General features: G+C 47.7%; 1 protein-coding gene across 4 annotated transcripts in view; it reads left to right on the top strand.

The window, feature by feature from the left end:
- The window catches only part of LOC144137590 (death-associated inhibitor of apoptosis 2-like), a 160,656-nt gene that overhangs the window by 58,402 nt on the left and 75,919 nt on the right, over positions 1-26,335 (top strand). For all 4 annotated transcript variants that reach the window (XR_013315692.1, XR_013315691.1, XM_077669513.1 and 1 more), the window contains exons 6-9: positions 14,282-14,460; positions 16,489-16,614; positions 22,250-22,687; positions 25,696-25,829. Coding sequence is in view for 2 of the 4 variants with exons in the window: in XM_077669513.1 (XP_077525639.1) it covers positions 14,282-14,460; positions 16,489-16,614; positions 22,250-22,687; positions 25,696-25,829 (877 nt within the window). In the remaining 2 variants the exon portion in view is untranslated. The remainder of the gene's footprint in view (positions 1-14,281; positions 14,461-16,488; positions 16,615-22,249; positions 22,688-25,695; positions 25,830-26,335) is intronic.

The raw sequence follows: 26,335 nt of genomic DNA, 5'->3' as shown, positions 1-26,335 counted from the left end.
AATAAGTACTGAATAACCTACACTACCTTGCCCAGCAGACTTTTGGGGAGTAAAAGCGCGTTGTGTGCTCAGAAACGTATCTAAACTATCTGAGCAGGGCGAGGCTTAGCACGAATAGGGGGGACCATTTTTCTCACCCACCCGACAAGAAATAGTTTTTTCTGGGACTCCTGAGCATCAAATAACGAGGCAAAAATAGTAAAAAAACATCAACTAAGATTACTTTTATCGGCTGTACCGAACATCAAGCGCCGAGTTCACTGCATTTGGTATAATCACGACGAGACGGTACACTTCGCCATCTCGGGAAGCGCGGTGGCGACGCTAAAGGCTGTGCAGGCTACCCTTCATGAAACCTCGTCGTGCATCCACAGTAAACTACCCCAAATACGGTAGATGGTAACGTAAACATAATAGTGGTATGCTAAAACTCTTAATATCAGGACCCGCCATCATACCGAAAACAGGCTCAACTTCAGAGAAAAACATCTGGACGCCCTGATGAATAAGTCGCGGATTTATCGGCTTTCCATAAAAGCCCTCCACCTACCAAAAAACATAGGTTCAAATTTACGCAAGACAGACGACAACTCAGCCCCAAGTTCTTTTGAGGAAAGTTCAAAAACTTTGAAAATACGGTATACGCTGAAGCCGAGACGTTCGAAAGTGCTAAGGCAACGACTATACCAGCGGACCACCGTGACAATCGCTGTGAGGCCAATACCCCTCTAAACAGGAACGGAAAAAACGGAAATACGACCCATCCTTGGGGATCCGCCTAGCGGATATATCGAATAGTTCCTGAGCCGTGATTACAAAGGCTCAAAAGGCCATTAGGGTATCGGCTGCAGGCCTAGTACCTAACGCCCGAAGAGTTAGCATCACGCTACACGAGGGCACAAGGTTCTGGAAAGAAACGACGCCGCTGACCAAGATATGCGTGAAATCGCATACCATGATGCTACGTGTTGACGACGACTACCACAGTCCCATCACATAAAAGTGAAAACGTATCCTGAACTTACGCCCAAAGAACACCATCCTTCCTCTTGCCACACGGGGATCCCAGCGCCGATGAATGGCAAACTCTGCGCACGGGATACGAACCAACATATATAAGCGAAGCCGTTTTGTTGAAAATGTGCGACAGCACATTAAAACTGTGCTAAATTCGGCGAAACAGTCACTCTCTTCTACGCAACCTCGTCCTATCCATAGATGTGCGCAGGGGTGAAAAATAAAACATTACACATTCTTTTTATATTGTCACGAAGCCAAGGACGACGCAGTTGTCTTGCAGGAGAAACAAGTTTATTGGAGCGAACTTGTGCTCCCCTAACAACTCAAAAGAATACAGAGGCGGCGAGGCAGCGGTCAACAAAGTGACTTGCGTCAGCGAGCGTCGCAGAATCGAATGCCCCGGCGTCCGCACTGCAGGCTTTTTATCTTTCGGCGCGCGTGGTTCTCGAAACGTCGATTCGCATCGAGAACATAGTAGATCCAAGAAGATTATTCTGGGCTGTTCACGTAAGATCGGAATGCTCTCCCTATCACAACAGATAACACATGCGGCACAGAAAGAAAGAATGGAACACGCGCTTCCCTTGGCGCAGAGATAACGCAGACCGGCGCAGCCGGGCGGTAAAAGCAAAACACAAATAAACAAACCCAATGTATGGTTCGTGGCATTACCCCCCCTCTAAGAGTGCATCGACCCGATGCTAACATAAGCGACAGTCCGAACCAATGAAAATAAAAGTTTGTCATCGTCCGTAGAAAGGTTTTAGGCGAACCACGTGGACGACTTCAGGCCGCCTGCGTTGTCGTGATGTGCCGGAGTCACCATCAGGGATCACTTCGTAGGTAAGTTGGCCAACACGTCGTAGAATCTGGTAGGGTCCGAAATAGCGTCGCAGGAGCTTCTCACTGAGTCCGCGTCGTCGGATGGGAGTCCAAACCCACACACGATCCCCTGGTTGGTACTCGGCGTCTCGGCGTCGGAGGTTGTAGCGGCCCGCATCCACCAGCTGCTGGTCCGTTATACGAACTCGAGCGAGCTGGCGGGCCTCCTCCGCACGTTGAAGATATTCGTGGACGTCGGCGTTGAGATCGTCCTCTTCTACGTGCGGAAGCATGGCGTCGAGCATCGTAGTCGGCCTTCTACCGTAGACAAGCTCAGAACGGCGTCAGCTGCGTCGTCTCCTGGATAGCCGTGTTGTACGCAAACGTGACATACGGGAGCACTTCGTCCCAAGTCTTATGTTCAACGTCAACGTACATTGACAGCATATCTGCGATTGTCTTGTTCAGACGTTCTGTTAGTCCGTTCGTTTGGGGGTGGTACGCCGTCGTTCTTCGGTGATCCGTGTTGCTGTAGCGTAATACTCCTTGCATCAGCTCCGCAGTAAATGCCGTTCCGCGGTCTGTGATTAGGACTTCCGGGGCTCCATGTCGCAGCACAACTTGGCTTATAAAGAACTTCGCCACTTCTTGTGCAGTCCCCCTCGGAAGAGCGGCGGTCTCTGCGTAGCGCGTCATGTAGTCTGTCGCTACGACAATCCACTTGTTCTGTGATCGTGACGTAGGGAACGGGCCTAAAAGGTCCATTCCAATCTGTTGAAATGGTCTCGATGGGACGGCGATCGGTTGCAGAAGTCCAGCGGGTCTTGTCGGCGGCGTTTTTCGTCGCTGGCAGTCACGGCAGCTCCGGACGTAGTGGGTGACGTCAGAGGTAAGGCCGGGCCAGTAGTACCTCGCCTTGATTTTTTCAATAGTGCGGGCTGTGCCGAGATGTCCGGAAGACGGGTCGTCGTGGCACGCTTCCAAAATTTCGTCACGAAGGTCCGCGGGGATGACGAGAAGGTAATTCGCTCTTGTTCCGGGGCTGAAATTCTTCTTCACGAGGACGGAGTTTCTCAGGCTGAATGCTGGTAAGCTGCGCTTGAAGGCCCTAGGAACGGCAACGTTGCATCCCTCGAGGTACTCGATTATGACGCGTAAGTCGGGGTCGGCACGCTGCTGGGCGGCTAGGTCGCTCTCCGTCACGATCCCGAAGAACGCGCTGTCTTCATCAGAGTCTTGTGGTGGTGGGTCGACGGGGGCGCGGGACAGGCAGTCGGCGTCGGAGTGTTTCCTGCCGGATTTATAAACGACTGTAACGTCGAACTCCTGCAGGCGCAAGCTCCACCGCCCAAGACGGCCAGAGGGGTCCTTCAAATTGGCGAGCCAACACAGCGCATGGTGGTCTGTTACAACCTTGAATGGCCTTCCATACACGTATGGGCGAAATTTTGAAATCGCCCATATAATAGCCAGGCACTCTTTCTCAGAGGCAGAATAGTTTTTCTCCTCCTTCGACAGACCACGGCTGGCATAGGCGATTACCCTTTCGCAGCCGCTTTGCTTTTGGACAAGGACGGCACCCAAGCCTATATCACTGGCGTCCGTGTGCATTTCCGTTTCGGCATTTTCGTCGAAATGAGCGAGCACGGGCGGGCTTTGCAGGCGTTTTTGCAGCTCGCAGAATGCTTTTTCTTGGTCGTTTTCCCAGCTGAAAGGGGTGCTGTCTTTCGTCAAGCGCGTGAGTGGCTCTGCAATGCGTGCGAAGTTTGCGACGAAGCGCCGGTAGTATGCGCACAGCCCGAGAAATCTTCGCACGCCCTTCTTGTCTTTCGGCCTAGGGAAGCTCGCGATAGCTGAAGTTTTTGCCGGGTCAGGTAGGACTCCCGCGGCGTTGACGACGTGGCCCAAGAACTTGAGTTCCTCGTATGCAAAACGGCACTTTTCAGGCTTCAGCGTCAACCCCGACGTACGAATGGCCTCGAGTACAGACTCCAACCTTGCAAGGTGTTCGTCGAAAGTCCGGGCGAATACCACTACGTCGTCGAGGTATACGAGGCAGGTGTGCCACTTAAGGCCAGCTAGCACAGTGTCCATGACTCTTTGAAACGTCGCTGGTGCTGTGCACAGCCCAAACGGCATCACCTTGAACTCGTATAGGCCGTCTGGGGTTATAAATGCAGTCTTCTCTCGGTCTCTCTCGTCCACTTCAATTTGCCAGTAGCCGGTCTTCAGGTCCATTGATGAAAAGTACTTCGCGTGGCAGAGGTGGTCGAGGGCGTCGTCAATTCGGGGGAGGGGGTACACGTCCTTTTTCGTGATTTTGTTCAGTCGCCGGTAGTCAACACAAAACCTTAATGTGCCGTCTTTTTTCTTTACGAGTACGACGGGCGCAGCCCAGGGGCTTTTCGATGGCTGTATAATGTCGTCGCTGAGCATGTCGTCGACTTGAGTCCGGATGGCTTCCCGTTCGTGTGAAGAGACGCGGTACGGTGACTGTCGGGTAGGTCGGGCTCCATCTTCGGTTATTATTCGGTGCTTCGCTAGAGGGGTCTGACGTAGTTTTGTGCTCGACGAAAAACATTCGCTATAGCGACGTAGCAAAGCCAATAATTTGTTCCGTTGTTCTTGCGGTAGCGCCGGATTCACGTCGAAGGGCTGCGGGAGCTTGAATGTTTCTACGGGTGTGCGTTCAAAGTCGGCGACTGCGATCACATCACTTGCTTCTTGTGTTTCTTCGAGGAACGCAATTGCAGCTCCCTTGTTTAAATGCTGGTACTCTTCGGTGAAATTAGTGACCAAAACGTGAGATTGGCGTTGCTTAAAGTGCGCAATGCCTCTTGCGACGGAGACACCGCGGTCGAGAAGCAACCTTCGATCACTTTCTACGATAGCGTCGATGTCAGAAGCAGCATCCTCACAGTAGACGGCGATCATCAAGCTTGCGCGGGGTGGCAGGGTGATGTGATCGTCGGCGATCCTGACAGCAGCACGGTGATCGGGGTTCGGCTGCGGCGTCGTGGAGTGATTGGAGGAAAATGTTATCGACTTGGTCTGCAGATCAATTATTGCGCCGTTGTCCGTCAAAAAGTCCATTCCGAGAATCACGTCGCGGGAGCAGTTAGGAAGAACGACGAACGCCGCAGGGTACGTTGTGCCGTCTATGGTGACGCGCGATGTGCACGTTCCACTTGGCGTCACGAGGTGGCCTCCTGCTGTGCGTATGTGCGGACCGTCCCATCTGGTCATAACTTTCTTCAGTTTAGACGCAAATGGTCCGCTCATTACCGAATAGTCAGCTCCCGTGTCTACGAGGGCGACTACGTCAAAGCCGTCGATGGACACCTTGACGTCAGATGCAGTCGTCCTCGAATTCCGGGTTCGTCGGGGCGTCGTATCTCTGCTTGTACGTGTTGATGGTCGGGCACTGTGCATCGTCGTTGTGGTCGTCTTCTCAACGGACGTCTCGGTCAGGTCGGGTACGCGTCGCGGCGTATAGCTGTTGTCGTGTACGGGAGTCTCGTCAGGTCTGGGTCGGGTCGTCGGGATGAGGGCATGTTGTGAGTCACTGTCTTCCGCGAGTCGTTGCGTCGTTGGAGGGTTTTCATTTTTCCACGATCGTGCAACTTTACCTCCAGAAGTTGCTGCTTTTAGTTTCCCCCGCGTGGGCTGGGGGACCTTCCACGTGAGAACTCAGCATTGCTACGGCGGTTCGGCGACTGGTATGGGTAGGGTGACGGCGAACGGTTGAAACGGGCTGGTCGACGGCTGGTGTTGGACAGGTACTCTTCGATCTCCGATGGGCGCTGGCCAGTTCGGGGGCGGGGTGCGTCGACGGAGAACCCTCGCAAACCGAGCCTCCTGTAGGGGCAGCGACGGTAGACGTGGTCGGCCTCTCCGCAGTGGTAGCACAGTGGACGATTGTCGGACGTTCGCCACACGTCGGTCTTCCTTGGGGCAGGGGGTTGCGCCGCAGGTGGTCGGGCCGGCGAGAGGGGACGACGGTACGGAGCCTCGTGACGATAGGGTGCAGGTGGGCGAGGGCGATGTACAGCAGCCGCGTAGGTCATGGCTTGCGGCTCGCGAGGTGCTACTGGCGTCGTTGAAGTTCCCAGCGCCTGCTGCACTTCTTCTCTAATGACGTCGGTAAGAGAAGCGACTTGTGGTTGCGGCGGCGTCGGGAGCAGTTTCCGCAGCTCCTCCCTCACTATTTCGCGGATAGTGTCGCGTAGTGAGTCAGAGTTGATAGCGCTGGCACCAAGCGTCTCCGAAACCAGCGCATTGATTGGGCGGTCGTACTGCCTCGTTCGGATTTCGAGCGTCTTCTCCAGCGCGGCGGCCTCAGACGCGAACTCGGACACGGTCTTGGGGGGGTTGCGAACAAGGCACGCGAAGAGCTCTTGCTTCACACCTCGCATCAGAAACCGTAGTTTCTTTTCTTCCGTCATTCCTGGGTCCGCACGGCGGAAAAGTCGCTTCATTTCCTCGACGAAGATTACGACTCCTTCGTTCGGGTGTTGCGTTCGAGTTTCCAGTAAAATCGCAGCTCGTTCTTTTCTCACCACGGTCGTGAAGGTCTTAAGGAACTCGCTTTTGAATTGCGTCCAGTCGGTCAAGGCGCTCTCGTGGTTTTCAAACCAAGTTCGGGCTGCATCCTCCAAGTAAAAGAAAACATGCCGGAAGGTTTCTTCATCGTCCCACCTGTTGAAGATCCGCACGCGCTCCAGCTTCTCCAACCATTCCTCTGGATCTTCAGCGGGGGCTCCCCGGAACGATGGCGGTTCCCGGGGCTGCTGCAGCATGATTGGCGACGTTGTTTCTTGTACCATGGTGTTGGTTGCAGCGTTCCTTCTCTTGGGCCCTTCTGGCATCAAACCGAACTCGGGTGGAAAATCTTGCAGGCGGAGGCTGGCTCTTGTTGGACTGGCTTGGCGGCTTCCCGAGGTTGCAGTGGGCATAAAGGGTGCGTACCCAGCACCTCCACCAGATGTCACGAAGCCAAGGACGACGCAGTTGTCTTGCAGGAGAAACAAGTTTATTGGAGCGAACTTGTGCTCCCCTAACAACTCAAAAGAATACAGAGGCGGCGAGGCAGCGGTCAACAAAGTGACTTGCGTCAGCGAGCGTCGCAGAATCGAATGCCCCGGCGTCCGCACTGCAGGCTTTTTATCTTTCGGCGCGCGTGGTTCTCGAAACGTCGATTCGCATCGAGAACATAGTAGATCCAAGAAGATTATTCTGGGCTGTTCACGTAAGATCGGAATGCTCTCCCTATCACAACAGATAACACATGCGGCACAGAAAGAAAGAATGGAACACGCGCTTCCCTTGGCGCAGAGATAACGCAGACCGGCGCAGCCGGGCGGTAAAAGCAAAACACAAATAAACAAACCCAATGTATGGTTCGTGGCAATATCGATCCATGGCAGGCTGCCCTGTACAGCTTGTCAAGATCACCGTGAGGTTATTCTGGGGCTCTGAACTTCAGGTTAAAAACTTCGAGTCCACTGTCTCTTTAACCCCAATTTTCCAAGTTTTGACTAAATCGTACTCCACAAAGATTTGTCTCTCTCTGTCTTATAAAAAAACTATCTGTCGTGCCCCGACGCTTCAGAATCTTTAAGCACTGTTACTGTCGCCTTCTCGCTCAAACTGGCCAATAACCCGCAGCCGCAACTTTCAACACCTCCGTCTTAAGCCCGACAAGCGCAGATGACCCATGTATCTCCTATGCCACGGTGATTAAAAACAGTTCCGCATAGCCGTGCGGCAGTCGATAAACTTCAGTGTTTGCTAAGCAAAAATGCTACATGTAGCAACTGCGTTCCAAAATGCCCCCTCGATGCAGAAGTAACGCTATCGCGTCATATATCTTAAGACCTAAAGGTGAATGTCACCTGAAACTTTTTTTCCTAAAGCTACTACGCAAGCCGTAGCCTTGGCGGTTGACACGAGGTTCGCGTTCACGAGCGCTCGTCATTTTCTCGGTACTCACGGTATTTTCCAGTTGTTTTTTTTGTGCTAAAACCACTGCGCGTACCCGGAAGGCTCCGTAGTCGCCGCAAGGCAAACGCTCACGAGCGCTCCGCATTTTCCGGGGATTTTTTCCTGCAAAGCCGAACTTACGGTTTTTATAAAAGCTCCGCTGTTAAAACATGTGCTCCAAGTGTGACCTCTGCGTGCTGAATGTAGCTTTAGTTCTTGTTGCCCGCTTAGCCGATCCACAGTGCCACGCCTAGGTGCGCTGCCCACATCTTTATTCTAGGTTGTTAAGCAGCTTCACATTCTTATTTTAGTGTGTTCAAAAGCACATCCTTTTGTACCTTCCATCTTATTCTGGTGGAGAGACCTTTTAAAGGCGTGTGCCATGGGACAAGACTTTTACAACCTTTTCGGCAAACAAGGGTGTAAAAACGTTTTGTGTGTAGGGTTCGTTTATTGGGTAATGCTTCATATTTGTGGTAGGTGGAAAACTCAGTTAACCAGCACCACTTCCTTGGCCCTAACACAAAAAGAACGGAAACTTTTATCTGGATGTTCGTCTCGTTCTACATCATCATTACGATATCATCAAATAGTAACGTGTTCGACCCACTCGAAGTGTCTTTCGTGTCTTATTCTGGGGTTTTTAAATGCTTCTGAATCTTAATTCCAAAAAGTCGTGTGGACCTGACAATCTCCCAAATGTGTTCCTAAGAAGATATGCCGAACATGTCGTTAAATTCCTGCATGAAGTATTCCATGTTTCATTGTTATCATCAAAGCTACCAAGGGATTGGAAAGCCGCACGCGGAAATCCTGTATTTAAGAAAGGTGACCGTTTGTCGCCTCAAAATTATCGACCCGTCTTTTCGACCTCACCTTGCTGCAAACTAATAGAACACATAATTGCTACACAAATTGTAAATTTTCTGACTCAACATTCAATCCTGACCAATTTTCAGCACGGCTTTAGAAAGGGATATTCGACAGTGACAAAAACAGGTTACCATAATTCACTCATTTGCACTTAACCTGGATAGCAATAGGCAAACTGACATAATATTTTTGGATTTCAGTAAGGCATTCCACAGGGTTCCACACGACAAATTTATCTTGAAACGTAAGCGTATTGGCCTTCCCGAAATGTTTGTAAACTGGATTGCTGACTATCTAAATAACCGTGAACAGTTTGTTGCTATTAATGAACATCGTTCGCAGTCTCTTCAGGTCACATCAGGTGTACCCCAAGAAAGCGTCCTGGGGCCATTGCTTTTTCTTTTATACATTAATGATATTGTAAATCTATCAGTGGTGCAATGAGTGGGGAACGATCCTTTATGCCGAAAAGAGTGCATGCGTTTGACACGTAAGAAAGTTCCTCTATATAGTACTTGCCAGCTTGGGTCTTCAACTCTGAGAGAGGTTGCAAGCTACAAATATTTGAGTCTAACTATAACTAGTAATTTGTCTTGGAACTTGCATGTAGACAACATATGCTCAGCTGCCTTTCGGAAGATTGGTTTTCTGAGATATAAACTGCGTACCTGTCCTGCCAATTTAAAGCTTCTCAGTTATCATTCTTTTATGCTACCTAAACTGGAAAACGCCAGCATTATATGAGACCCTTACACTAAGCTTAATAATAACAAACTTGAGCGGGTTCAAAGGAAAGCTGTTCGGTTTATATATTCCAAATACTTACCGTCGGATTCACCTTCCGCGCTGATGTCTGCAAATGACATTTAGACCCCTTTAATCCCGCAGACGCGAACAGCGGCTGGATTTCTTTCAATCATTACTTAATAGTTAACTCACCAGCGATCCATCGCCGTACTTATCTTTTCTATCAACAAAAACACGACATCACCATCCCCATTTGCTAACCCCATTTTTTGCGAGAACCGATGCGTTTATGTATTCTTTTTTCCACGAACAGTGTCGGACCGAAACAAGTTATGCGAAGCTCATTTATTATAACGTATGTAGAATGAAGTGTATTGTTCTTATTTGGCGTAAGTTACTACTTGTGTTGTAGAACAAAGTGTAATGAAGCATTGTAGAACCAGGTGTATTGTTGCAACGCATAGCGAACTGTATTGTAGTGTATAAAACGAAGAGTCATTTTCGTATGATGTACGTCATTACTTTTGTGGTATACGTGACGTGCCCTTCCTAGTTGGAACACTTAGGGTCCGCAGTATGTATTAAATAAAATTATTAAAATAAAAATAAAAATAAGAATACAAACGAATTCATTACTACCGCGTGTTGTTTTGCTTCCCATTCTTTCCTTTCACTTTTGGCGCATAGAAACTCGGTATGTTTTCTGGAAATAAGTTCTTGAAAGACGGCATTCCTGTTGTTTTCTGATTTTAAATTTCGTGTGATGCCCTTAGCGACGGCTACTATCACGCGGTGTCAGTAGCCAGGGGCGTCGGACCAACTAACTTGCTTCTTTGTTGCCAAGCTCTACAAGCGCACTATCACATACCAGTTCTCTATATACACGCCCATTGTTGAATAACTGGCAATGTGAAGACGGCCATTCTACATCTGTAACGTATAACCCTCGTGCATCGGCAATATCAGCACTATTCTCGAGGTGAGCTGCATCGGTCCTTGCATCCAGCGTGGCATGGAACATGCAGCCTGCCGCCTGGGATGACGTATCACGTCATTGCGCGCCGCCATCTTCCATCGCTCCCAACTGCAAATTCAAAATGCCACCAGGTATATCGAAGCGGGTAGAAGCAATTCTACATCGCATGCGGTTGAATGTCGCATGCACGCGCAACTTCCTCTTTAAGATGAAACGAGCTACGTCGCCACTCTGCCCGCACTAAAATGTGCGAGAAACCATCCAGCACCAACCCTGTGAATGTGCTCAATTCAGTGCTCAAAGAGTGTCCCTCGCAGTGTCTTTCGGACTGCCGCTTTCCGTGGACATTCAGCTAAAGGACGTTGTAGGACCATGGGCATGTCCAAAACGTGCTTTACGGGCTACAAAAGCTGTGATCAAGTACCTCCAACACACAGGTCTAGACCAGTCGCTGTGAATAACTCCCCCTTTCTGTGCACATCGAGTTCTTGTACATCATCGCCATCATCTTCATCACGTCATCAACTAACGTGCAAGTTAGGCATTTTAGCCCGGCCAGCATCGCCAGACTTCCTTAAAGATCGTTCTCCCTCTCTCAGGTTGAATTCCATAAGGGCACGATTTGCTCAGTGCGTGCGACGTGCTGAATTTATTGTGAAAAGGAACCGGTCGGGGTGGTGCAGATATTTCGTTACGTTGACGATTTCTGTGCTCGTCTATTATTCCGAAAATTTTTGGACATTGTTTTCGGTACTTTTCAGTTGTTCGTAATATTTAGCCCCGCTTTGGATTCCTCCCATGGTATCAGAAAGCACATGAATGGGATTGCGGCGCACACTATGCGCAATCCATTTGTTGGCTGCATGAGCCGCGAGCCTTTACAATCCGTTTGGAACAAATCATACAGTACGCTCCAAAATGGTAAAGGGGAGCGTGTAAGTAGTGCACGTGGAGCACTTGATCCAAATCGGTCTCCAGTGCTGTGTTGCGTGGAAGTCTCATTCGAAAAATTACGGAAATGCGCTTATAACCTTCACGGCACTCCGGCCTTACTTGTCGACGCCGCCTGTATAATCATTACCTAACGCGTTAGTAAAAAATTGGCCGCGTATCTGCTCCAAACCGGGTGTCTCGATGCCAGCGCTGCCGTACGGCGAAGACGCGCGTTAATCGAGGCGCCCTACTTCAACGTTTATAGAACCGCGTTTCCCTACTCCACGTGCGTTGCAAGCAGAACGTGGAAATTACCTAGTGGAACCTTGCGTAACTGTTGCCGGTTGATTTCTTAAAATGGCGCCAGAAGCTATAGTGGCGCGGGCGACAGCAGGCGACGGCGGAGTGAATTCTTTTTCTGCAGTTGATGAAGTATTTAATTTCGCAAAAGTCAAGCATGTTTGATTTTTTTATAAAGGAACACTGCAAATATCACTTATGTATTGATTTGTTGTCTCATATTTGCGTAATGTTTTGTTCTTATTCAACAATGTTGACAAGTATGAACGTTACACCGGACATAGACGGGTAGATTTAGCTGTGACTATATAAGACTATTGCGCAGGCATTGCTTTGCTTTGGCCGGGTGGCTGAATCGAGTCACAGACAGACAGACGGACAGACAGACATACAGACAGACCAAAATTTCTGGGTTTAAGTAGCCCAAGAAAGACTATCGTCTTTAAAATGGCCAAACAGCTACCCTCCTGCTGCTCTCTCCTACCATTTCCCGCTCCGTAGCCTTCCTGCGTTCTTTCATGTCCTCCAGCCAGCGCCCCTTCTCGCAAACTATGCAAAATAGTGGACAGTTTGTTTAGCGTTCCCCAGGCGGCGCTCCTACGCCTTCTTGTTTTTCTACAGGCCTGTCTGCCTTCGTATGTCACTGATAAAACCGCCTTTGCCACACACGGAAGATCACATGTGCTTCCGCAGGCTGATGCCGGCTTTGCGTGCTTACCTACTTAGATCAAGGGCCCCGAAATTAGATGCGAAGCATCTCTTAGTCAACCCTCCGTCGTCCGGCGTCCGCAGCTCTCCTTTTCACCACACCACTCTCTCCCCTCCTCCTCTCCACACCACCTGCGCGCTAGCGCGCGCTGCTCCTCTTTTTTGCGTGGAGTGGGCATCCCCCCCCCTCTGTCCCCTCCACATTTCGGCCTTGTTTTGTCCAAGCTTTTCGCACTCCGCATCGGTATGCACTAAGGAAATTGAGGGCTGTACTGTAGAAACGCCCGGACAGCATTGCTTGCCCCTCAGCTGCTTATCCTTTAGTTTTCTGTAATCTGAAATTTGCAAGCACGTGATATTCTTTGGAAAGTAATTGTAGAACTGAGCCCCTGAACAAAAATGTGTACGCAATTTTTCTTTCCTAAATCCTCCAGAGAGAAAAATATTACCAAGATATTGGCTGTATCATCTGAAACTATCGTTTTTCTGTTCGCTATTTGTCTACCAGACAATTATTATGTTCATGCCCTATTTCAGTTCCCCCTCCGTCAGTTATCTTTCGAAAAATGCAGCAAGTATGAAGCGAGCGACGCGTTGAACGAGATCCCCAGTGCGCCCCAGAACTAGCGCCCCGTCGCGGGTAAGATGTGAGCGAAACAGCTCTTGAAACCCAACAGGCAAGCTGACAGACACACGTTATAGAAGTGGGGGCAGCGTTCGCGACTCCTGAGCAGTGGCGTAAGGCGGGATGTCCGCCGGCGCGCGCCGCATAGCGAATGAGTGCCTGAACTTAGCGTCCCCACCCTTCCCATTGAAAGGCGCGCGATGCGTCAGGCAATGTTTATACAGGCGGCGTTGTACTTGCCGAGGGATGCAGAAGGACTGTGCATCGTCCTTTTCATCGCCCAATGCTGTGTATGTACTGTAAGCTTCTTGTTGGAATTGGTGGCTCCCAGGACCCTCCGTGCGATACACAGACATCATCCAAAGCGCCACGGTAAAATCGTCTGGAACCCTGCGCTATGCTCATTGGAGAGTAACAATCTCGCCAAGAACGGGCTCGAGATCTACCCCACGGAACTACGCAGGTTCTGGCCGCCTTCCCACCTCTCCTTACAGAGCATTCAATTATCTAATATTACATGACTGCAAGGCAGACACTACCAAACCCTAATCTATCACTTAACTAAGCAAAAAAAAATCGATAGGAGAAATCAAAACCTGTACTTTTGTACACCCTGTCGAAATGCGTTTGTTGTTGCTGACATGGTGCGCAACCGAATGTGAATTATGCAAACAACTACGCATGCTCCGCCAAGTCACTGTAAATTCAAATTGAAAGACCGACCTAACGCCCATTTAAACTCCTCCGTCCCCTGAGCTGTGGAAGTTGTTGACCACCAGTCGTTTTGAGAACCAAACACTCCACGTGACCCGGGCTACGGTAGGGATGTCGGCGGATGGCTTCTTGAAATAAGGATCGCCTCCTACTTTTAAGGCTCAGTAAATGCTTTCCCTCTCGCACACACACACGCCGAGCCGTTCGCTGTGGCTTGGAGGAACGAATCACGTATCTTAGACACGACGGCCATGCTGAAGCAGCGTTTAAACTTGGTGACGTTTTTGCCTTCCTAAACCCCCAACTGGGGTGAAAATATTTTGTACAAATCATCCACCGCCTGTACCGTGCGTTTTTTTTACGTCGTTCGCCTTTTTATCGGGGGCCAGCACTATTGTGCGTTACTTTAGCGAACATCATAACCAGGATTTAGCTTGGGCACGCTGAAACTCCGGCCTCGCCATTTCTCTTAAATTATCTTCCCCCCACATCGCTTTCGCTACTAAATGAATTACTGTTTGTAAAATATGTTGGCGGTTCACAAGTTGGTGTTCTTATCCCCTTCCTCCGTCTCGCTACAGGGCAGAAGGACCGCATCGTGTGTTTTCACTGTGGCGTGACGCTGGGAAGCTGGGACGAGTCGGACGACCCGTGGAAGGAGCATGCCCGTTGGTTCCCCCGCTGTGAGTTTGTGGCGATGTGCAAGGGCAAGGACTTCATCAAGCAGTGCCTACAGGGGCATCGATCACACCTGAATTCGGTAAACAACTTCTATTTTTAAACATTTATATACAAGTAAGATATCGTAACACGACAGCTAAAAAGCAGATAAACAAACATAAATATAAATAAAAATAAAAACTTGGCTCCAATCTATATACGCTGTGAAGGTGGTTCGAAAACAAAGCTTTAAACTGTACCCACAACAATTGCCCATGTGACGTCACTTGAATTAACAAACATGGCTCTACGAAGGGTGAAACCTGAGATTCTGCCAGCCGTTACCTGTAATTCGTGGTGGTGGCGTCCCGAACGCAGCAGCGTCGGCCACGGAAGGGCTAGAGCGTCGAACGCCGCCGCTGTAGCCCGGCCGTGCGTCTGCCGAACGAAACCAGAGAGAGCGTCTTTCGAATGGTGGAACAGCGGAACCTAGCCATGCTTATGTGCTAGCCTGGGGCTGCACCACCGTGCGACACAAGCCCAGACACCGAAACGATTCGGCATGTGAACTTAGTGATTCCCATTTATGCCGCTTTAAACTAGTAAGTTTAGTAAGTTTGAGAATTGCGAGAAAACTGACGGAACTTTTAAATTCACTATTGATCAGAACCAGTTGCTCCTTTCGCCTTGTGTGATACTTGGTAAAACATAACCGAATTGGTATTCACCAGTTTAGAAAACGGAGTCTCATTCGTGGCAAGCAGTGAGCAAAAGGTAGCGTTTCTCTAGAGGCCAGATATCTGTATATAGTCTCTAGATTTTGATTTCCCGCCCTCCAAATCAATCCTTAACGTATATATGCCGTACTACCACTTAATTCTGTCGGTTCCGGGTTAGCCAGGAAGTGCTGTCGCAGACACCGAAACAATTCGGCATGTCACCTTAGTGATTCCCATTTCTATCGATTTAAAGTAGTTAATTTAGTAAGTTTGAGAGAAAACTTATAATCTCTATTTACCAGATCCAGTTGCTCCTTTCGCTTTTTGCAATACCTCTTAAAACACGGCCCAATTGGTATTCACTAATTTAGAAAACTAGGTCCCATTCATGCCAAACAGTGCACCAACGGCAGCGTTTTTCTAGCGGCCAGGTGTCTGTATGTGATCTCTTCATTTAGTTTTTGCGCCCTGCAAACCAATCCTTAACGTATCTTTGCCGTACGACCGCTTCATTCCGTCAGGTCCAGGTGACTCAGGAGGTGCTGTGGAACAAGTTACTCAGGTGTGTGAAGGAAGCGCGTAATCTACGCGAAGCTGCGCCAAAACCGGCCGAAAACAAGCGTCGCTAAAGCCGACGATAAACTACCCCGCCGACGCACCCGCCAATGTAAGGAGGCGCTGCGCGCGGGCAACGCTGGGTAACCATTCGCCGACCCATCTATAATGTGCTCCTAGAGTGAAAACCGCCTGCCCCCTCCCCAGCCGCGTTGTGAGGTTCTTGTCGCGCACGCCGAGGAGGACCACTGGCTGGTAGAGGTTGAAAGATTTGCTTTAAAGCGCAGTACACACAATCTTCATGATATTTCTTTATCTGCTTTTAAGCTGTTGTGTTACCATGTATACAAATGCTTTCCCTGTTATAATACCATGTATATAAATGTTTTCCTTGTTATAAACTATCAGTTGGAAGCCATCGCTGCTTATGGGCCTTCCTTGTCTTTGTGTGTATTTTTGCCTGCGCTGTAGCTTGAGCCATACCTAAGTATCTGTTAGCATAGGCTTCATATTCTTCGTATAGCAGTGTTGTGCATAACCCTCATTAGGTTTCAAGCTTTATTGTTTTTTAAGGTGCGTTTTCTGGCACCTTATGTCGAAGTAGTCACTGGGATTGCTTCAGTGTGCAAGTGTCCCGTAAACGACACCGCAGGCTTCTGCTGCCTGACCCGAACAACCAGAGGATGACCCTTGTGTAAACCATATCGAAGGCAGCCTCGGGTGATAGCAGATGGAAAGTGTTTTAAACCCTTTTGCCTCAGAAGGAGCCACAACCAGTTCTGCCAACATGTGTTGTGCAGAAAACTGCCTACATGACGCAGATTTAACGACAGCTCACCGGTGTATTTTTTCAGGACTATGACGTTGCTGATGCCCATCCCCTCCTTTGCAAGATTGCGGAGGGCTCATTCCAGCAGCGTCTGCGCACGTTTTTGAACTGGCCCCTTCAAGCCTCTGTCCCCAAAGAGCAGCTAGCAGAGGTGAGGGGAAACTTGAAGCCGCGAGCAAGTGTCACACACAGATAGTGCATGATCCATTGAAGACTCCGCACTGCACTCGCTAGAAGCCACATTAGTACAGTATTTACCGCCTAATGGACAGAATTTTACCCCTGAAAAAAAACGACGTAATGTATAATTGTGCTTTGTTTACGCGACTTATTGAAAAGGAGCTCCCTATGAACTAGGATTGTCCCCAAGAACGACATGGTGGTACCATATAAACCACAACTCTTCACTGCGTTAACTGGGTAGCAAACATTCCGAGAGCCAAAAATCAAATTTGAGGGGCTAATGTGACCAGCACACTTATTACCTAATGCTTTCATTGGGAACCTATCCTCCACTTGAGACAAAATAAAGAGAATTTATTTTAATCAATTAAGCGAATTCATTTAATGAATTCATTAAACGAATTCATTAAATAAATTTATTAAATGAATTCATTTATTCATTTTAATGAATTAAAATGAATTTGAATTTGTATGAGGGAAATTCCATAAAGTAAAAAAATAAGGAAAATATTTAGGTGGTCAACGTTCAATGTGGCAACCTTACTGGCACAGAAATTTTTGTATGGAGACAGCAACGCAGCGCAGACACTGCGGAAAAAACAAAAACTGCCATAGCAGAAGCAGCAGCGGACACTGAAAGGGAAATATAACCTATAAATTTATTGCTTTTAGTAACAGAACTGCAAAAAAAAGACGCCCAAAATTTTCATTTGTAGAAATGTACAGTGGTTAATACGCCATAATGTTAAAATTATTGGTGGATTAAATACTCACTCTCATTCATGGTTGTTATATGGTTTTTATATGTATGTTATATGGTTATTTGGTGTAATCCATGGTTGTTATATGAAAGAAAAATGGTAATGGAAATATGTTTTGGAATGGGAATTTATATCTACAGTTTAATAAATAAATCAATTTGTAGCCGTTGCCAATTAGATAGCCACATCTCCATGCCGTAGTTATGGACCGCGGTTTACATCAATGCTCTGGTGTATGTGTAGTGTAGTGCGGTATTGTAGTAGTGTGGCATGGTCGGCATACATACGTTACTTTGTATTTTGGTCTACATCAATTATATTGTTCATATGTGCATTTATAACAGGGTGCGTGATAAATCCCCTGAGGAAGACGGAGACAGTTTCTGCTCGATTCATAGAGATCTGTTTACTAACATGAACTACATTTTTTTCTGCAGATATGATAATGAGAACGATGAAATGTTTTACTTTGTTATTGAAATAGGGCCGAAAGGCTGGCCTGCCGATGCCAAGTAGGGCTGTAACAGCGCACCCTGGTGGTAATTAGAAATGAGATAATAAGACATTAGATGTCAAATAAAAACAAAACAAGAGAGCAACAAATTCTGGCCAGTGAAGTGCACATAAAAAACATGCAAGCATTCATAGCGGGGCATGCAAGAATGGGGCATTTATTATCCATCTGTAAAATACCTTTTATTGAGCACTTTAATTTCAGGCTAGAAATATTACCCCCCCCCCCCCCGTTGGTTGAACGCAACAGGGACGTAATGCAGTTCAATACTAAGTCCGTACCTTGTATTACAACGGGGAATCAAGTGAGGCTCTTTAGCTCACGCGTAAATATATAGTGTGGTTCGAAATTACGTGTACAGAAATGTTTTTCAAGAAGTTTCTATGTTGTCACGGAACAGTTGAGTCAAGACAATAAGGACAGCTAAGGCTCTGTGCTGTTTGGGCTGAATTTTGGAAGAGGACAAAGAGCTTCCAGCTACCAGTCTCAGTGCTCTCGCTGGCATCACTCAGCATTGTAATTTCAGTGAATACATTGTATTTCCATGCTTCTGCCTCATAACAATATACAAAGTAATAAGGTTTATGTGGTGGATACCACAATGTTCTTATTATTGTATAAGAACGTACAAAGCAGTTGAATGCCTTACCAAATTCCCACACACCAACGGTTAATAAACGATGTTTAAAATTTTTAGAACAAATTTTTTCTTCAACTTGAGCAATGTAGGGAAATATAGGTCCACGAAAAGCAAATTTGCATTCAATAACTAGACGTTTTATTCAGAAAGCCTATGATGCCCTTGTGGAATACCCGCTACATGCATAGCGAGAGTCTCGGTTGTGGTAGTCTAGGTGCTACAGGTATCTTAAGACGGCTCAACGCTGGTCGACCGCTATCGAAATGTCCTAGATGCTCGAATTACGGCCCGGATAATAAAGAGAAGGTCCCCTTCGCCCCGAGTAGTCGGAGTGGCGCTGGCTACCACCCCAAAGCACAGGAAAGAACTACCTTAGCATAAATAAATAAATAACAACAGTAATGATCAACAACCTCGGGACAGGACAGCGGTTTGAGATAGGTACCGAGGCAATGGAAGTGGTAAGTGAATATATCTACTTAGGCGAGGTTTTCACCCCGGATCCCAACCATGAGGCAGATATAATTAGAAGGATAAGAATGGGGTGAGGTGCATTCGGCAGGCATTCTCAGATAATGAATGGCAGCCTACCATTGTTCCTAAAGAAGAAAGTGTATGACAGCTGTATCTTACTGGTACTCACCTAGGGGGCAGAAACATGCAGGCTCACAAACAGGGTTCAAATTAAATAGAGGACGACTCAGTGAGCAATGGAACGGAAAATGATAGGTGTAACATTAAGGGACAAGAAGAGAGCGGAGTGTGCCAGGTAACAACCATGTGTTAAGGACATATTAGTAGAAATTAAGAAGAAGAAATGGACGTGGGCAGGGTATGTAATGCGAAGCCAAGATAACTGTTTGTCATTAAGGGTAACAGAGTGGATCCCTAGAGAAGGCAAGCATGGCAGGGGGCGGCAGAAACTTAGATGGGCAGGTGAGATCCAGAAATTTGCGGGGATACATTGGTCGCAGTTAGCACCGTATCGGGATAATTGGATAATAATTGAAGAGGCCTTTGCCCTGCAGTGGGCGTAGATATACTGTGATGATGATGACGATGAGGAGGAGGAGGAGGAGGAAGAGGATGAAATACAAGAGAAAGTGGAGTTCAGCACGCCCCGCCGGTAGCGTACTGGTCATCGCACCAGACACGTATTCTAAAGATCGCGTGTTAAGGAACCGATCCGGCGGGCATGTTTTCCTCCACGTTGTTTCTTTATCTAAAATGTTGTTTGAACTACAATAGAATCAAAGTACAGTTACATGATTTTGCAAAATCATGTAACTGTACTCTGATGAAGGCAAGTCCCGTTGCCGCTATGTAAATAAACGTTATGTTATTGTTCTTGCTGTGTATCCGACTCTTCACTTATACTATTCCTGCGCGCTCTAGATCTATATATATAGAGTATAAGTAAAGAGTCGGATACACAGCAAGAACAATAACAAACAAGGTTTACTTACGTAGCGGCAACGGGACTTGCCTTCATCAGAGTACAGTTACATGATTTTGCTGTCGCAAACATTTGGAACACATTTCTTATATAGCTTTGCAGAAAATTGTGAGAAGGAGCGGAAAATGTTTCGGAAATGGAGAGTATGCATACAGTCGGGCTACGCCTATGTTACAACAACAACAAACCAAAAGAAAAAAAAAAAAGAAAAAAGGGGGGGGGGGAGCGAGAGAGAGAAAGGGGTCGTGTTAACAAAGCAGCGTTCAAGGTTGCACCATGACGGGTCAACGTATGCCGCGTGTGCGGCAAGTTCAGACAATGCGAGAAACTGGACAACCGCGGTTTCAAAAGTAAGGGAAGAGTATACAGTAAGGTATTCAGTGGCTGGGGAGGCTGGTTGGGGCGGAAGCGAAGATGGGTGTGCCCCCCGCGGATGAAGGGAATAGATACGGGGCACAAAATAGCATTTCACAGAAGCCAGCAACTGAACAGGAAGTAGGTAGGGTCACAAACGGTTAAACATGAATAGATCTGAAAGAGTTAAACATTCTTAAGTGGTGGTGGGAACGAGGCCTCCTTCGCCAGGACAAATGGCATTGTTGAGCCGCATTAGGCTAATCAAGCTGCTGTATTAGGAGAGTTTCTGCGAATTCTGATGGGAAACTCAAGGGTAGTATTATTGAACATAGTTATAAATTTACGATATATATATGTATATATATATATATATATATATATATATATATATACACGAACGTTCAGCGCTCCTTTAAATAGCTCTGAACCATTTTGACGGAAGGTTCCAATCATCTGTAGCTTCTCTAATAGCTGGGAAAGAAGCAGGTGTTCATTATTGCAAACATGCAGGCGACTGGCCGAGTGTTCAAAGTTCTGTAGGTGCTGACATGCAATTGTTCGTCATGTGCTCGCGGCCTACGTTAAGCATCGGTAGGACAGAAGGATAGAAATGCCAGAACAAAGAGCGGCAGAGAAGTTGGGGCGCAAAGCCTGCGACATACACAATACGATGCTTCTTCCCAGCGTGCTGCGTATCTATACACACAAGAAAAGATATGATGATTATTGTGGCGAGACAAGAGATTGAAGCGATAGCACAGTGCTGCCAAGTTTGCGAAGCTAGGCGCAGATGCTGTAATTAGACAGGTGAGCATGTAGGTAACCTAGGCTCCCATATGTAACCGAGTGGCCACCAACCTCACACACGTATCCGTCAACTGATAGTCTGCCCTGATCTAAGAAATTCGAAACCAGACCCTCAGACCTACCCCGAGATAACTAAGATGGCACCAGTAGAAGCTGAATAAATTAAACTCAATGACCAAAACCAACTTGAGTTTGTCTTCAAAAGAGCGTCGAGGAACAGCTCTGAAACGATTCGAGCCTATATATAAACAAAATTGTCGTGGTGGCGCCCAACTGCTCCTCTGGCTGGAATTGAGTCCACCCTTCCGAATGAGCCAAAGACTTCAGCTGCCAGTTTAAAAAAGAGCCCATCTCCCCGCGAGGGGGACTCGAGTAAATGTTTCGCATAGGGGGTGGGTGTATTGCGTTAACGTTTAGTGTTTGGGGAGTTGGTGGTAGTGAATGCGTTGTATCAGAAGCTTCTTGACGTATTTTGAATGAGTCAAAGATTTTGACTCATTCAGATTTTGACTCATTGACGTATTTTGAATGAGTCAAAGGCGCGTTCGTAGCCTTTCATTCTGTGTCGGTTTTGTGGCGCAGTGGGAAGAGCACCATGTACCTCGCGTTCCGCCCACAGGCAGTGAAGGCAGTCAATGCGTTGTATCAGCAGCTTCTTGACGTAGTTTGAATGAGTCAAGGATATAAGGCGGGTTCGTAGCCTTCCATTCTGTGTCGGCTTTGTGGCGCAGTGGGTAGAGCACCATGTACCTTGCGTTCCGCCCGCAGGGTCGTGGTATCGAAGCCAGGCGCCGGTAAGTATTATTTTTTTATATAGTGTAGGGGGATGGGTGCGGACCTGTTGTTGAGAGCGAGGAGGGTAGCGTGATGCGGGAGAGGAGGAGTGGGGGAGAGGGCGCACCTGGAACGGCTGTTGCGGACGCCGAGGTACACCAACGCCGGGTGACATCGTGAGTTAAAGAAATGCTCTGCATTTAAAAGCAAGTTGTCGGTAATTATTGTTTCAGGTCAAGCAAGTGTTAAAGAGAACCGCATTCCCTCACTTGGGTGTCCTCCGCTTTTCCGCAGGGTGGCTTCGAGCACATAGGAGGTCTAAGAACGCAGTGCCGATCCTGTGACCTGGTGATATCGGACTGGCAGGATGGCGATTCTGTCATCCAGAGGCACCGGGATGCCAGTCCCCACTGTTCGCTCGTGCAATCCCTCCAAAGTGATCCTCTGTCTTCAGCAATAGCAGCGCCATCCGTCGGTGCGGCCGAAGGCGCAGCAGGGACTAGACAGGTCGACCACGCACAGAACGATTTGTTCATACAGCGCCTAAAGGCTTCGGGAGAGGCCCAAAACAATGCTTCGCTCCCCTGGCTTATGACTTCGGAGTTTTTCCTTCAGCCTCTCAAGACTTCGGAGGAGGCACGCCTTGCGACTTTCTCAGACTGGCCAGCCCACTTCTTGCCTCCCCAAGAGCTGGCACAAGCTGGGTTCTACTACATCAGCGAGACCGCCACAGTGAGCGGAACCTTTTTGCATCTCTTCATCCACCCTTTGACAGTGTTCTTCAGTGTAGTTGAATGGAAGCCAGTTGTAAACAGAATGCTAGCTTGACCTAACTTTTCAACTTGGAGGGAGGGGGGCCACTAGCAAGTTCCTACGAGAGGAGACACATGAGCGACGCTTGCGTCCTTCTCTGGTCACACCATCCTTTCGAACGGTGGGCGCACAACAGGAGACACCCTGCAGTTGCTCTCCTCCAAGTGCTATCTGCGCCTGCACCGCGAATCTTGCAAGAGAGCTGTTGATGTTGATTTCACCGCTACTGCCCACTGGCTAGCCGGAAGCTCTGAAAATTAGTACTATACCACCAACACAATTCTTGGCCCTAAGTCACCGGCAGCTGTACAGTGCATGACCACGGCAGCGGTCAGAACAGCTGTACAGCAGAGGGTGCTAAGAATCTCTGGGTCCAGACAGGCCGCCTCTGGAACTTCAACTTGGTAATGTTAAACGCAAGAACTCTGTCGACCGAGAGAAGCTCAGCTGTACTATGGGGGTCGCTAAGACGTTAAGTGGGATAATTTAGGGCTAAGTGGGGTCAGAAGAACAGAAGAAGGCTTCAAAGGACTGAGTAGCGCACCCATTTTGGGCTAATGGGGACCCCCGAAAAGAAAGACCACGGGTATGCAGAAGGAGATAGCAGGGAACGTAAAAGTCTTCAGTGCTAACGAAAGGGTCGCAGGGGTTATGATAGAGCTAAACAAACGATAGAGGTTAAAGACAGTACATGCCTGTGCACCAACAGCTAGCTACGATGATGAGGCCATAGATAGTTTTACGAAGACTTCGAGTCAGTCATGAATAAGGGAACAGCGCACTTCACTAATGTAATGGAAGACTTCAATGCAAATGTAGGTGTAGACAGAGTAAGAGCAGAATCACTCGCAAGAGTCGGGGAGACAAACTGGTAGGAACTACGGAGAGAAATAACCTGAGGCTAATGAACACACTTTTCTGCAAACGAAACAGTAGGAAATGAACATAGAAAAGTCCCGAAAGGGCAACAAAAACCAAAATGACTTCATTTTGAGTGATAACCAAGGTATTTTGCAGGACCTGAAGGTGCTAGGCACGATACGGCGCTGCAGTCATAGGAAGGCTGAATCTCAAAAGATAAAGACGGAAACTCGTAAAACGTAAGACGCCGAGCATCAAGTCAGTGAGAGAGAGGACGCAGGAATACAAGATAACCCTTCTGAACAAATAGCATTTTCAGATGTTAAAAACACGGACATTGTTGACACCGTAAATGGTAACATAACGGCAATCACGGAATCTGCAGCGGCCATTGGAGAAGCAGCAGGTAGGAAACAAAGCGAAAAAGTAACCCATCAAACAAAGCCCCTTATTGCGCAGCATAAGAACGTGAAATTGCACAGCACCCTGGATGAAATTAATTTAGCCGAGCTGTCGATATTGATTGACAGGTGTAAAACAAACGACATTCGTGGGTACAACATGGCAGCCATAGAGGAAATCTTCGAAATAAGAGGAACCTTGAAGGAAACAAAGAGGCAGCTGTCTATTGGCACAGACGGAATGTACGCAATCAGAGACGAACAGGATATTAGGCACAACATGGTGACGATAATAAAAATAGCGGAACGATTCTACGCCAGGCTATACGCCAGCGACTTTGGCTTAGAGGAATCTACTGAACATATAAGCTTGAGATGTCTTGCCAATAGCTAAAGAGACTGTAGAAAAGGTGCTTAAACATACGAAAAGAGGGACAGCTGCAGGTGAAGACGGCATAACCGCGAACTTTTTAAAGGAGAATAGAGATATAATACTAGAAATGCTTGCTCAACTATTTTAGAATTCTTAAAAATTTAAATAGTGCCCACAGCCTGGAAAAACGCGAACATAGTTTTAATTCAGAATAAGGGGGATACCAACGATTTTAAGAATTACAGACCCATCAGCCTGCTCGCGGTTGTAGACAAGCTGTTTACCAAAGTAATAGTTTACCCCATAAACGACAGCCTAGGCTTCCAACAACCCAGGGAACCGGTCGGGTTTAAAAAGGGACTCTACAATGAATCGCATCTATGTCCTGAACCGAATAACAGAAAAATGTGGAGAGTATGATTATAATGAACTAGTTTACGTGACATTTCTCGGATATGACAATGTGTTTGATTCAGTAAACACCGTCGCAGTAATGGACGCCCTAAAAAACCAAGGAATAGAAGAAACCTACATAAGACTCATAGAACACCATGTTTGAGAGATGGACGGCCTGGATAATCCTTCAGAAGCAAAGCGAAAAATTCCCGATCCGAAAGGAAGTGCGACATGGTGATATCATCTCGGCAAATTTGTTCAAAACATGTCTGTAGATGGTTTCTGGAAGCTTGATTAGGAAATGTGAGATTTAGAGATGAACGGAGAATATTTCAGCCATTTGAGGCTTGGAGACGACATAGCCTTGCTCATTGAATCTCCAGAACTCCAAAAAATGATTGAAGAACTGCAATCAGAAAGAGCTTCTCCATGTCCCTAAGATAAATATGAATAAATCTAAAGATAAATAAACATGCTGAAAGCGTTTTTGTTATCATAGGTAACGAAACACTGCAGCGAGTTAAAGAATATAACTTGGTTGGCTAGATGGTAAGTTGAATTTATTGCAGTGACTGTCGCTAGTATGCGACAGGTAGCGGTATTAGCCGGCCGAATAAACATGAACATAATTGCCTTGCAAGATGCGTGGCGCATGTCAGGGAGCGAGGAGGCAGGGATGCCTTGAATGTTAACGAGCTGTGCATGTGACATCATTTGCAACTACCTCTCCTGCGTACATGTATGTCACTAAGGCGTTCTTCCATGGAGCATCAACTCTCTCCAAAGCCTTATTCAGAAAACGGCGCGCTACCAGTATGCTAGAATGAGTTGCTATGGAAAGATTCACCGTGGCAGGTGACAAAGTAGGGTTGAAAAATTCAAGGGTTCGTTCACAGGTTCACTGCGCCTTCTGCCGGGGTGTGGTGCACGGCACCAAGCGTGGGGACGATCCCCTGCGGGACCATGCCCGAGACAACCCACTCTGCCCGTTCCTGCTCAACCACGAAACGGCTAGTGGTGACGACAACAGGTAAGAGTTCGAGAGGCTCGTGTCTTCGGAGTGCTCAGTGCTCACGCATATTGTGGGAACAACCAACCAATAGACAGGGTTTGCGGCAGCGATTAGCAGCTGGAATGGAAAAGGAAGTAAATAAAATTGGCTGCACGGCAAGCAAATGAAGGAAACAAATGGCGGTTAAATGTGCGGCTTTTTAAAGCCAAGATTTATTATTCTCACTGATGGGGTGTCTAGCACTAATATGCCCTGCACGAACGGCAACTTTTTCTGACGATGATGACGATTGTGTGTGAAGTGTAGCAAACTTCAATGGTTTTCCTGCGAAGATTGGCGACAGCTCTGTTACGCCCCTCCGCTAAAGGTTGATGTGCAGCAGAGGGAGGAGGTGACGCAGGTATGCTACATCACTACGTAAATAGGCTTAACATCTTGTTGTGCGTGAACATCTACAGCCGTTACCAACAGGCCGAAATAGGATCAGAATGACGTTGCTCTGCATGCCCTAAGAATGTAAGCAA

This window comes from Haemaphysalis longicornis, unplaced genomic scaffold (genome assembly GCF_048455015.1).
Source record: "Haemaphysalis longicornis isolate Haplotype H1 unplaced genomic scaffold, Haemaphysalis longicornis Haplotype H1 scaffold_41, whole genome shotgun sequence".
In the NCBI taxonomy this organism is placed as follows: Eukaryota; Metazoa; Arthropoda; class Arachnida; order Ixodida; family Ixodidae; genus Haemaphysalis; species Haemaphysalis longicornis.
Note: the sequence above shows the minus strand (reverse complement) of the source record. Positions and strands in the feature narration are given on the sequence as shown.